At 53.9% G+C, this 13,257-nt stretch overlaps 1 protein-coding gene across 1 annotated transcript in view; it reads left to right on the top strand.

Annotated features, from left to right (window-relative positions):
* The window catches only part of DKK3 (dickkopf WNT signaling pathway inhibitor 3), a 44,796-nt gene that overhangs the window by 27,840 nt on the left and 3,699 nt on the right, over positions 1 to 13,257 (top strand). Inside the window, exon 5 of the mRNA XM_059136327.1 lies at positions 13,118 to 13,210. Coding sequence (XP_058992310.1) covers positions 13,118 to 13,210 — 93 coding nt within the window. The remainder of the gene's footprint in view (positions 1 to 13,117; positions 13,211 to 13,257) is intronic.

Here is a 13,257-nt window from a genome sequence, read left to right as displayed (position 1 = left end):
AGTCACACCAGGAGCCACCAAGCTCTAGGGCAAAGAAGCAGATGCCTGTGGAATTGGCAGCCTGGCTCTGAGTGGCGTCTCGAGATCGCTGAGGCCCCCCAACCTGCCGTGCTTCTTAGTGGCCTACCCGCAGGGGAGCAGGCCTGGCAGAGGCACTGGCAACTCTGGGAAATACCACTCTAGTTAACTCTTCCCCACACTCAGTGGTGCAGAGCAGCCATACGTTAGGCTCGTGCATGAAGGTCAGGAATTCGGAAAAGGTACAGTGGCAGTGCTTCGTCTCTGCTCCACAGTTTGTGAACTCAGACTTGAAGCCACGGGTGACTCAGTGGCTAAGGCCAGAACCATCTAGGGTCTCTGCACTCAGCATCCAGCTGTTGCTTGGGACCCTAGCTGAGGCTGCCCATCTCTCCATGCGGCCCCAGCTTCTTCCTAACACGGAGGCCTGGTTCAGAGGATCTCTCAAGATGGAAAAGAGCCAACTGGAAGCTACACTGCCCCTTAGGACTCAACCTTGAAAGTCACGCAGTGTCACCCCCTCTACCTTCAGTTGAATTAAGCTTATCGCTAGAGGCTGTGTGCTCTCTGGGGGTGAGGATGGGATGATAGGATGTTGGATACGCTGCCCTTCCAGTTTCTCCTTACTTCTAAAAACAATCCCTGGGTCCAAAGATGCTCTAAGTGCTTTGGGTGAGAAGATGCCGGGGCCTCAAATGCAGGTCTCAGGGGTCTTTGAGGACTGAGGCATTTCCTAGCTTGGGCTGCCTGGTGATATCAATGACCAAGCAGCCAAGGGTCACCTTAGCCAACCCATCAGAGAGAATAGTCCCCCCATCCCCAACCTGAATCTTGGCTTTTACATGGTGAGTCTTGACAAGTCTTATAAACATCCTTTTGTCCTTTGAGCCCAAACGCCTACCTCTCTTCACCCAGCTTCTACTGGGGTGGATACAGAGGGCTAGGGCCACCAAGGAGACAAGCGTAGCTACCCAGGGGGAGAGTCAGGGACGGCCTCATTGAGGAGGAGATGTTTGTGCTGCTCCTTAAAGATGAATCAGTGAGGGCATTCTAAAAGTAGAAACTGAGATTGAGTCTTAGGGGGGTGGTGAGGAAATCCAATAGGAAAGCAAGTTGGGAACTGGCCTCTTAGACTGACCTGAATTTATAGGCTCTGTACGCCATGCCCAGTTTGGTCTCCAGGTCATGGTTGGTAGGAAAGGTAGAAAGAGATTGAATTGCAAAGTAGAGTGTCCTCAGGGTGAAGGTCTTGTGGGGACTCAAAACTTTTGTGAATTTGGTAGAATCCAGGACACCTGAGCCCTGTAGACCCAGAGAATGGATGTTCTTGACCCTCTTGCCAACTATATCCAGACGTCATTGATGGGTAAACCGAAAAGCAAGGTTATTAATTTGCAAGAGTGAGGAGCACCACTTTCCAGTGGCAGAACGGTTAAGACCCCATCCTAGACACCCCCTATCTGGTGCCAGGGTCCTGGGAAGCCAGTTGGTGGTCTGAAGTTGGCTGCAGAAGAATTCATACCACGGGAGGTGGATATTGTATGGGGCAATTTATTGGCTCTAGGCTTTGCCTGCTGCAGCCAGAGTAGACAGCTCCCTCCTGCCTGGAGCCCAGGTCATTGGGGGACATACCTGTTTTCTGATTCACTCCCCTCTTGTCACATTATTTTATTATGCTTGTGTTACAGAGGCTGTCGGGCTGTTCCCGGGCCTGGAGGGCCTCCTGTCTCCTCCATTAGGTGTTGATTGAATTAGCCGGACCTCAGCTTTCTCGAGTTCCACTGCTGGAGCTTTCAGGACAATTATGATTAGGGACGTGCGTAATCAGGTCTGTTTTAGGAAGACAGTTTAGGCTATGAGCCTGGTGGGGAGGCTGGTGACCAGCGTCTTTGCTCCCACAGTGGTGCCAAGACTGAGGTGTGACCGCAGTGTGGGGTGGGGGAAGGCCCTCTGTGAGTCTGGCTGAGCCCTTCCCCACCTGGGAGTCTGAGAGCGAGCCCTTCTCTCCCAGGTGCTGGCAGGAGCAGAGCCAGCATAGGGGCAGCAGCTGGAGGGAATGAAGCTTGCTTTGTTTCTCCCCGGCTTTCAGCCTCTCCTCCTGGGATCCAGTCCAGATTCAGTTCCTGGGAACCTGGCAAGCACCTGGCTCTCTGGAAGCAATTCTCCTACAGTCCCTTTGGGACCTTGGACAGGCCGGGCACCACCTCTCCTGGGCCGAGCGCGGGGCCTGAACAGAAAAAGCGCTACTGAGAGTGGCTCTTCCTGGGAGGCCCAGCTCAGCCCGGCCTCCACTCCCCCAACCTGGGGGCCATGGGGCTCCTTGAGGGTGGAACGCATGAGGAGAGGTGAGCCCTGCTCCCCGATGGATGTGAGGCAACTGAGCAGTCGGGGAAGTTAGGGTTCACTTGCACAATTTGTGCTTTTCTTAATACTGAGGATTCTGTCTTCCATCGCTGCTGTGCTTACCCCTCGGGGACATGCTTGTGGGCAGGGGCCAGGGCCAGCTGAGAAGGCCAAGGCCCCCATAGGACAGGACGGCTCCGGGCAAGTTTCTGGATCCTGGCTCCCACCGATGGCCATCTGACCTCATTAGGAGCCAGCAGGTCTGGGTCCGTAGCCCAGCTCTGCTGCTCACAAGCTGTGTGACTCTAGGCAAGTTACGTGAGTTTTCTGTCCTTCAGTTTCCTCATCCATAAAATAGAAAGGAATGCCTCTCTATCAATGGCGTGTGAAGATTCCAGGAATTAGTGCTTCGGTTGAAGGACAGCTCTGGCAGACAGGAAACAGGACCTAAGCATTGACTGTTAGTTCTGTTTTGTTATTATCATCCTAGGGAATCCAGAGACTTGTCCTCCAAGTACAGAAGCTGTTCCTGCCCACACGGCCCCTCCAGGGATCTTCTGCTCCCAGCTGAAGGCCCCGAGTCCAGAGTGGGCTTGCTGGCTTGTCTTCATGGGTATCTCTGTGGTCACTGGTCCTTCCTCTTCAGCCTCCTCCTGCCCAAGGCCAAGCTCACTCTGTCTTCCAAGAAACACTCCTGTTGAATATTGCTGATAGGTTTGGCAGATAAAACACAAGATGCCTTGTATCATAAGAAAGTAATTTTTAATATAAGTCTGTCCCATGCACTATTTGGGGTATACTCTCCAAAATATTATTTATTTATCTGAAGTTCAAGTTTCACTGGGCATCCCGTGTTATTTGCTAACTCTGGCAGTCCTCCTGGGAGTCCCCAGAACTAAGGGGTCTCGTGTTTGCAACAAGGAGTCAGTGTGTGTATGTGGGGAGGGGGTGTCAGGACTGGGTCCTTTCCTCATACTGGGAGACTGGAGGTGCTCCCGCACTGGGTGTTGTGACCTCGTCCATTTCATGCCCGGGCCCAAGTGCCTGTCAGGCTCCTGACGGTTTGAGCAGCAGGCGTCTTGTGCAGATGGAGCTCTGTGTCCTCGGTGTGTTTGACAAAGGTCAAACCCAGGCAAGAGCCCAGTGGTTCCACCCCCCTGTCGGTGAGGGAAATGGGGGGTGGGGGCTGGAAAGGTCTCCCTGCACTGTTTCTAACGTCGGTGGGGCGACAGTGCTCACTTGGTTAGTGAGGACTCGGGCACATGGAGAAGTTTCCTTTGGAATTGAATAGGGGCATGACTTTGACAGGGGAAACCTCACTCAGGCCTAAAGAATGTGCTGGAAGTTCTGAGGCTGGCTGGCTCGGCAGGCTGGCAGCAAGACAGGATCCCTGGAGGAGGAAACAGGCTTTTGTCTGGAACACCCTGTCTCCAGCCTTGAAGACACTGGGTGGTGTGAAGGCTGATTCGGGGAGACAGCTGTCAGAGGGTCCCCGGGTGGGGTGGTGGTGGGGCAGGGACCAGCAGTGGGGGAAGGGGCAGGAGGAGAGCGAGAGCTCCAGGACTATTTCCCAAATGCTCCAAGGCACTAAAGGGTCCAGAGAGGGTGTTCTCCCTACCTGGTGTGCCCAGCCCAGCTCATGGGGTGGGGTGGCTAGGCACATTCCTCTTTCATGGGCTGGTGGCCTCTGGAAGGAAGAATTGGCGGGAAGGGCCCCAGGGGCCCCGGGCTGCCGCAGACATCAGATACTGGCTCCTGCCTGGGTTTTTCCAAAGGGCAAGGTCTGTTTCGTGGTCGGGCCAGAACTCCTGATGAGGTTTGGGGCCCCCACCTGTCCCGAGCTGGCTGCAAGTTTCCAATGCAGGATCCAGGAGAGGGGGGGGTGCCCTGCTGTGTTCGAGACAAATGTGCATTTTACACGTTCCTGCGACTGGCCTGATTTTAAGGTCAAAAAATGGCTGAGGAAGGGGAAAATCTGACTTAGAAATCTCGTGGAATGAAGAGGAGGCTCCCTGCTGCTTTCTCTCAGCACCTCTCCTAGCCTTGGGCCGGGCCCAGCCTCGGAGTCCCTGCCCTCCTGCAGAAGCAGCACCTGGGCCCCCAGCAGGCCTGCGCCTCGGGGTCTGACCCATCTCCGTAGAGCACTGGGTTGGCCTTGAGCTCTGGCCTTGGCACTTCTTCTCCATGACCCTGATGAATCACTACCACGGTTTCCTTGTCAATGAAATGGGGCTCCTCTCGTTCAGTTTGGAAGGCAGCGAGGATAGATTGTGGGTGCCAAGGGTGCCTAGCGCCCGTGGGTGATTGTGTTGTTTTCCCTTGCACACCTCCTATTGTCCTTGGTCAGGCGTGGAGTCCTGGGCCTCCTTGTAGTTCTGCGTGACTGTCCTCCTCCCGTCTTGCCCCACAGCAGTGGGCTCCAGGTGAAGCAGGAGGACCCTGTGGGGATGTGTGAGGAACCCTGGCTGAGACCTCATATTCTGGGCCCTTTCAGTAGAAACGGTATTCCACTAATAGGACGAAATCAGTCGGTTAAGCGTCTGCCTTCCGCTCAGGTCATGATTGCAAGGTTCTGGGATCGAGTCCCGCATCGGGCTGCCTTCTTAGCAGGGAACCTGCTTCTCCCTCTGCCTGGCACTCCCCCAGCTTGTACTCACTCTCTCTGACAAATGAATAAATAAAATCTTTAAAAAAAAAAAAAAAAAAAAAAAAAGGACCGAATCCACTGGTTCAAGCTTAAGCTCAGAAAGTTGTTCAAGCCTTTCCATGGGCACCTCTAAGCTTCTGCGGGGAAGTGAGCCCTGCAGATAGAGGTGTGCCCTGGGGGCTAAGTCCTGGGGGCAGGTGCTGTTCTAAGCACAGGTTCCGATCTCCCCTCCTAATCTGTGCAATAGCCACAGGAGGTTCTCATTTTACAGATAAGGAGACTGAGGCACAGAGAGGCTCGGTCATTTGCCTGAGATCACCCAGCTTGTGAGTGAACCCATATTCAAGCCCAGGTGTGTGCCCCAAACCTGGGTCTGCACGTCATGCTGCTCCAGGTACGCTTGGCACCAGGGGCCCATCAGGGGGTGGAGGAAACCAGAGAAGGCCAGCAGTGTGGGAGTGCACGGACAGGGCCGGAGAGGGTGGCAGGCACCCCACGTGGGGATAGCTCTCCTGGGTGCCCAGGGCCTTCCCAGTGGGCAGCCCTCAGTCCTGAACAAATCAGGACGACTGTTCCCCACAGTCTGCTCTTCTCTGTGGGAACATCTCAGCTCAGGAGGTGCAGAGGACAGAGAATAGCCCTACGTGTGGGAGGGACATTGTTTATCTCACAGATTGTACCATCTGTCATCTTGGGATCCTTCAGGGGCACAGCCACCCCATGCTCAGGAGCAGGAAGTGACCGTTCGCCCAAACCTCCATAACCAGAGAATGGGCCTGGGGTACCAGAGCCTAGAACTTTCTGGTTGATGGGGCGGTTCTGCTGGGAAACCATGTTCTGGTCCCTGAGATTCAACATCCATCAGAAGGAGCCAGGGCCTCCCCGCCGGCCTCCTCTGTCTCCTCAGGGAGATGCTGAAGCTCGGGACCAGGGGCTGAATGTGGTGGGAGATCCCAGAGGAGAGCCATGGCTTGCTGGGGGCGGGGGCAGGGCCAGTATTCCATTCTTGAGGCAACAAAGACTCAGGCTGGATGACTCATGTGTTTTCTCTGAACGGTTCTGGAGGCTCGGAGTCCAGAATCCAGGTGCTGGCAGGGGTGGTTGCTTCTGAGAGCCGTGAGGGAAGGACACACGCAGGCCTTTCTCTCTGGCTTGTACATGGCTGTCTTCGCTGTGTCTTCACATCATCCTTCCTCCCCATGTACCTGTGCCCAAATTTCCCTTTTAAAGGATACCACACCCACTCTAATAACCTCAGCTTAGTAATTCATCTACAATAATCCTGTTTCCCATAGGGTCACGGAGGTACTGGGGGTTAGGTCTTCAACATACAAATTGTGAGGCATAAATTCAACCCACACTGGGCATGTGGTGGCTGCGAGTGTGGTGGGAAGAGTGAGGCTTGGCGTGGGGTGAGGGAGCAGTCTGAGGGACTTGGGTTTACAGCGTCTCAGACTCCTTCCGTGATCTTGGGATCCGAGCCTCCTTCTCCGTAAAGTGGAGACTGAAAGAGTTCCTCTGTTCGTTCCTCCCTTATCCTTCTAGAGAATGGCAGCTGTGCGCCAAGTGTGTTCTCAGCCAGCCTCCTGCTCCCTCATCACAGGGGGACATGTAGTGGGCGCGGTGCAGATCAGGGGACCCACTAAAGCTCAAGCAAGTGCAGACACACAGTAGGTGTTCTCTGAACGTCCGCTGCTGCCCTCTCCCCTCCAGCCGCAGTGTGCAGAGCTCGGAGGGCAAGTGAGTTTCAGTTGGTGGAGACCCCCTGGGCCTCCATTTCATGTGTCTTATCCAGAGCCTTGGGCTCAAGTGAACACCATGGATGGCCCTGGCCCAGGCAGGGTCCACCCAGGTGGCCCCCTCTGTGGGGCCTCACGAGAATGAGACAGCCCAGGGCTCCCAAGGAGTGTGGGAGCATGACAGAGCCCAGTGTGGGAGCACGAGTGTGTCGCTCACCCCGCACGGATGCCCAGGGAAGCCTGCCAGGGCTCATGTGCTACGTTCTCCCCACTGCTCTGGGCTCCTCTGATGAACTCTGAACTGGAAAACCAAAGATGCAGAACAGCACCATTGCCATTTTCCACTATTTCATGATGGTGTCAGAGCCCCGGGGCTGTTTCCAGGCCCCCCATCCTGCCAGATCGCCAGCCCCACCTCACCCAGCTCTGAATGGAGCCCCGCAGGGCCTCGGGCCAGAGCTTTCTAAATATAGCTTCCTCCTCCTCCAGACAACAAAGAACAGATCCTCTGAATGGCTTCCGTCCTGACGCTGGCCTCTAGGCTATTTGTCAGACTTCCCCAGCAGGCTGGAGGGAGGAGCAGCAGGATCTGGGAGCGGCCAGGACTGGAGGGAAGGCCTGAAGCCTGGTCCTGAGGGACACTGAGGCCACGATGCCCAGGGGCCATGGCCTTGGCCCTGTGTTCTTGCCTCTTGCCACTGGGACTGTGTGGGGTCTGCGACCCTGTCCCAGGCAGGCTCTGCTAAGCTGTGACCGAGGGACAGGAGACTAGGCAGTGCCGAAGGAGGAGAAAAATGATGATCTTCTTAGGAGATGGGAAGAGCCGGCCTTTAGGGTTGAACCCCCAACTCCACCTCGAAGCTGGGTGATGGCGGATCCTTCACTTTATACCTCAGTTCCTCATCTGGGATGTGGGGGTGAAAGCCCCCGGGGAGGGGATTAGGGAGAACGTGTGCCTAGGAGCATCCGTGGCGAGGCTGTGTCAGGACACCATGGGTCACCGTGTGGCTCTCCAGGACGGGCATGCAGTCTGGCGTCTCATCCCCGGTGACCCCTGCAGTCTGCACTGGGCCATGTCTTTAGTTTTCCCTCGGTGCAGTATGGGGGCCCCTCTTCCTAGGCCTCATGGTCTCCGAGGTCCTTTAGAGAGGGAAGCAGCCATCCTGGACCCAGCTGGGTTCCGAGGCCCCTGTGAAACACCAGCCCAGATGGGAGCAGGTAAGAAAAGCCAGAACTACTGAGCAGAGCAAAATCCTGGCTTTCTCAGCTCTGGGCCTGGCTCTGCTTGGGAGGCACCAACCCATGTCCCCCCCAGCCCCGCCTACTCCGTTCTGTTTACGGTAGGAGGACCTGATCTGTCCCCCAGGTCTCTAACGCCAGGAAAGGTGGGACCTAATCTCCTGCGATTAAGGAATGTGGAGAGTGAGGAGTGAGAAGACCCAGCACTAACAGCCCGGTCATATGGAAGCCCACTCGTCCTACAAGGAGAGGCCACGCTGCTCCAGGGACTTTACTCCAGTTGGGCTTACAGGCCACTGCCCATCGATCTGACCCTCTCTGGATAGAGATCAGTCAGGACTAGATGTGAAATCCCTGCGTGTGGCCAGGGACAGAGACAGAGCTGCCCGTGTAGACGTCAGCCGGTTTAGACAGCCCTTTTGCTGGTAAGCTGGTCTCTGGCAGGGCTGCTCCATGGACATAAGGTTTTCTCTTGCTGTGGTCCCTATCCACAGGGCACTAACTCAACACAACAGCGCTCTGGTCCTGTTATCACCCTCATTTTTTTTTTTTTTTTTTTAAGAGAAAGCATGAGCCAGGATGGGAGGGGTTGGGCAGGGGGAGGAGGAGAGAGAATCTTAAGCAGGCCCCAATGCTAGGCTCGATCCAGGGCTCCATGCCCGACCCTGAGATCATGACCTGAGCCAAAATCAAGAGTTGGACGCTTAACCAGCGGAGCCCCTCACCCCAGGCACCACCGCCCTCATTTTCCAAAGAGGCTGAATCAGTATATCCCAAGGTCACACAGCTATTAATTAACAAAGCCAGGATTCAAACCTAGTGATGATGGTTCTTAAAGAACAGTTGTAGGGGCTACTGAGGGGACACATCTGTTTTGCCCGAGTTTTTGAGTCCGAGAGACCACCAAGCCAACACCGATGTAAACACAGGAGGGTTTATTCAGCAAGCTTAAGCTTGGGCCCAAGTATACCTGACACAGCGAAAGAACCTGGACCCCGAACCAGACTACGGTCAGAGTTTTTAAAGGCAGAATAAGGGTGGGCGAGGACAAAGGGGATGATGTTAGTCTCTAAGGAATTTTGGAAACAAGGTCTCCAGGACCTTGAGGGACTAGCTATTGTTGGGAGAAAGGTTATTTATTACTACTAATAAAAATCTTCTCATGAGACCCTTTAGATGTATATCAGTGGGTCATATGCTTGGGAATGATCCGCTGACACTAACTTGGAGGTCTAGAGATAAAGTTTCACATTTCTCCTATCAAGTGTCCTTGTTAGTGAGATTCAGGTTTAGAAGAAATTTAACTTTATTTGCATTTCCTTCTGCCTCAGCCTCCTTCAGTTTTATGGTGGGGAGGGTAACATTAGGGCTTGGGGAACTGAGTTATTTGCCTCTGGAAATTGTGCTGTTGTTAAGATAGCTTCTTTGTTGTAAATCTCTAGGACATTTGTAAACCAAGGGAGACTCTTGTCTTGCAGGATTATGATCTCTGCAAGTTAACTATTTGTTTTTCTTTTAGGGCAGTCAGGGGTGCCTGAGGAATGTCACACATACTACGGAAGGGAGGGGAGCTGGTGGAGAGGGGGTGCAAGGTGCCAGCTTTTGTTTTGTCAAGATGGCTATACTTATGTCAGGGCTAGACTCGAGATGGGTACAGCCTAGTTTTCTTGGCCTCCACAACATCCACAACCAATAGGCTGGCCGACGATTAGAACAAAAGCCCTGGGCTTTCTCCGGGAACAGTCATGCGGAGCTGACTGACGTCCCTGAGCTCCAGTAGTCAGCAAAAACATGTGAGCAGGGGCGCCTGGGTGGCTCAGTGGGTTAAGCCTCTGCCTTTGCTTCAGGTCATGATCTCAGGGTCCTTGGGATCAAGGCCCGCATCGGGCTCTCTCCTCGGCAGGGAGCCTGTTTCTCCCTCTCTCTCTCTCTGCCTGCCTCTCTGCCTGCTTGTGATCTGTCTCTCCGTCAAGTAAATTAAAAAACAAACAAACAAACAAACAAAAAAACCTTAAAAAAACCACAAAGATGTCAGCAGAGGAGACCGAGGGTTTTAGCTTACTGAAACTTTTCAAAAGTGTTTGGCAAGGTTCTGTGCCAAAAATGTTCTCATACCTCGAAGAAACTGAATGGCTTCACTGGGGCTTTGCAGGGAATGCTTTGTCATGAGGGGAAGGAAGAAATCCCAAAGGATGAATGTGCCTCCTCATGATGGAGAATGGTAAACAGCAGTGCTTTGCAGGGATTGGTGCTTAAGGGGTCTTAGCACCTATTTTTTAACTTTAAGATCTGGAAAAGGAAGCACATAGTGAAAGCATATAGTGAAAACGCCATTGTCTATAGGATTCTTGGGAAATGAGAAGCCAAATTAATGGAAGGTGGAGGGGTTTTTTGCTTGGGTTCCCAAATCCTTGCTAACGATCAGCATTTTGTTAGCCAGATTGCCATGGTAACTTATGAGTGGTTTCATCTATCCCACACTTAACTCTCGTGTGCCCCCTAGACACCAGGCACCGTGCTGGGCACAGACACAGATGACACAGAGTCATCCTGCTTTACACAAGTGGGAGTCTCTTCATCCTCCACTTGCTTGTTTTACTTACTGAGGTATTGTAAACAGTACACTGTAAAGAACTACTTCATTCTTTTTCACGTCCGCCCATGGCATTTCCCTGGGAAGTGCCCATGTATATACATGTATATACATTGAATCTGTTCCCTCTTGTCGGGCCTTTGCACAATTTCTGGATTACAGTAAAGCAACAATATAGCCTTAAACATATCTGTACTTTGATATTTGCCCATCTGGACAAGTGTCACCTGGATGGGAAATGACAGGGTTAAAGGAGATACAAATTAAAATTTGGGGGTAGATACTGATGAATTGCCTACAAAAGCATCTTGTTCGATTTTAATGTGGCAATGCCTCTTTCCTCAATTCCCTACCAATACTGGATATTATTATATTAGTGTCCTCGTGCTGCTGTAACAAGCTACCATGAATTTAGTGGCTCTAAAACAACACAAATTGGTCGTCTTACAGATCTGGAGACCAGAAGTCCAACACGCGTCTTCGCTGGGCTGAAATCTGAAACGAGAGTGTCAGTAGGACTGCTGTCCTCCTAACAGCTCCAGGAGAGAGTCTTCCTTAGCCCGTGGCCCCTCCCACCTTCACAACCGACGAAGTCTGAGGGCGCCTGGGTGGCTCAGCTAGTTGAGCCTCCGACTCTTGGTTTCAGCTCAGGTCATGCTCTTGGAGTTGTGAGGGTGAGCCCCACAGCAGACTCTGTGCTCAGCAAGGAGTCTGCTTGAGATCCTCTCGTCCCCTCCCTCTACCCCTCCCCCCACTCCTGTGCACGCGTGCATGTGTGCATTCTCTGTCTCAAATAAATAAGTCTTTTAAAAAAATAAATAAATGGAAACCAGGAGTCTCTCCGACACTGCCTCTTCTGCACCCCCTCCCAATTTCAGAGCCACTTGCAGTTACCCTGAGCTCACCTGGATAACTAGGATTCTCTCCTTATCATCAGGGCAGCTGACTAGCATTCCGATTTCCCCCTGTGACATGAATTTCTCCCTACCTTGTAGTCTGACGCGTCCACGGGGTCCGGGAGTAGGATGTGGACATCCTGGGGTTGGGGCACTTCTCTGCCCCGCTCCAGATGGTATTAACCTTTTTTACTGGTGTCCTCTCTACATGAAAACAGGGTATCCTGCTCTTTTAAGTCGCATTTTGTCAACTATTTGTGAGGTTAAACATCTTTTTCTGTGTGAAGATGCAGAATGGTTTCTATTATCCTAAGTTGTCTGTTCAGGTCTTTTGTCTCTTTTTCTATTAGACTGCCTTTTTGTTGTTGTTGTTGTTTTCAGCTGAGTTATAAATTCTTGAGGGCAAGCACTTCTTCATATTCATGTTTACATCTGAGTGCTTCAAGATGGGGCCAGATTCAGAGAAACTCCTCGGTGCCCGCTGGCCCTCCCTCCTTCCTTGCACCCCTTGCTCTTGCTTTTCTGCTTTGGAAGAAGTGTCTGGACCTGGATTCTCCCAGCTGAACCGGCAGACTGGAGTGTGTCCAGAGGGCGTGATGGTCTTACGGCTTACTTACTGCGCCGTGGACTTCTCAAGCCATGATGGGGCTCTGGAGTCAGGCTGAAGGTGCCTCCCCCTGCCCCTGGCTGCGCATTTTCAGGTTGCTGGTATGGGAACAGGACAAGCATTAACCCCTCCTTTTGAGGGGAAGGGCCTCTCTCGATGAGCTGCCTCACCTTGCCGTGTTGAGGCCATGACAAGACCCACCACCAGGGACCCGTGGAGCAGCCCCAGGGCAGGGGGGCAGGGAGGCGGGAGGGATCTATCTCATGACTCTGCCCAACAGGCTGCAGGGAGAGATTACTTTCTCCTGTCGCTGACCTAGAAATGGAGGCTCAGAGAGGCTAAGGGGACCCCCAACATGGTATGGCTAATGTGGGGTATGGGGACTCTTCCCTATACTAGGCCTTCCCTGGGCCTCCCTCTCTCCCCCTTTTCTCCAGCCTGATGGGCACCTGGGTCACAGCGCCTATGCCAGCTGCACCCCTCCCTCCGTCCCTCCCCCCTGCCAAAGCCAGCAGCTGCCTTTGCCTGGCAGACCCAGACTCGGACCCAGACTCGGAGGAGAGGGGGCCCCAGGGAGCCCTCTATGGCCCTTTCCTTCCTGGTCAACAGCCTGGGCTCCCGCTCCTCCTGTGTAGCCGTCCCAGGGCTGGAACTCATTAGCGTTTATGAACTCCATCTGCTCTGCTTGGAGACTGGCCCCGCGTCTCTGTGCTCCCCGCCCTGGATGTGTGTGTGGGTGGGTGGTGGTCGGAGGGGCGCTGCACAACAGATGCCATTGTGTGAACTGGGGCGGCAGCCCGGAGGGCAGACGCCCCTGCAAGCTGTGTGGGTCAGGGCCCCGCCTGGCCGGGAGGGTGCGGAAGCTGAGCAGTGGGAGCCAGCTGGGCTCTGGAGTGAGGGGAGTCTGGAGACTCTCTGGAGCCCCTCTGGAGCCCCCAGAGCCTGTGGGGCCTGGGATGAAGGGGCTTTGCCCTTCCAGGGCAGTGTGGGCTCAGCTCCACCGCCCATGGATGACGCCGCTCCCCCCCTCCTCAGGAGTGCATCATTGACGAGGACTGCGGGCCCACCAGGTACTGCCAGTTCGCCAGCTTCGAGTACACCTGCCAGCCCTGCCGGGACCCGCAGACAGTGAGTGTGCCCAGAGGCCTCTGCGGCTGCAGCAGAGGGACTCTGGG

This window comes from Mustela lutreola, chromosome 1 (assembly GCF_030435805.1).
Source record: "Mustela lutreola isolate mMusLut2 chromosome 1, mMusLut2.pri, whole genome shotgun sequence".
NCBI classification, from domain to species: domain Eukaryota; kingdom Metazoa; phylum Chordata; class Mammalia; order Carnivora; family Mustelidae; genus Mustela; species Mustela lutreola.
This window is presented reverse-complemented; position numbering and strand designations above follow the sequence as displayed.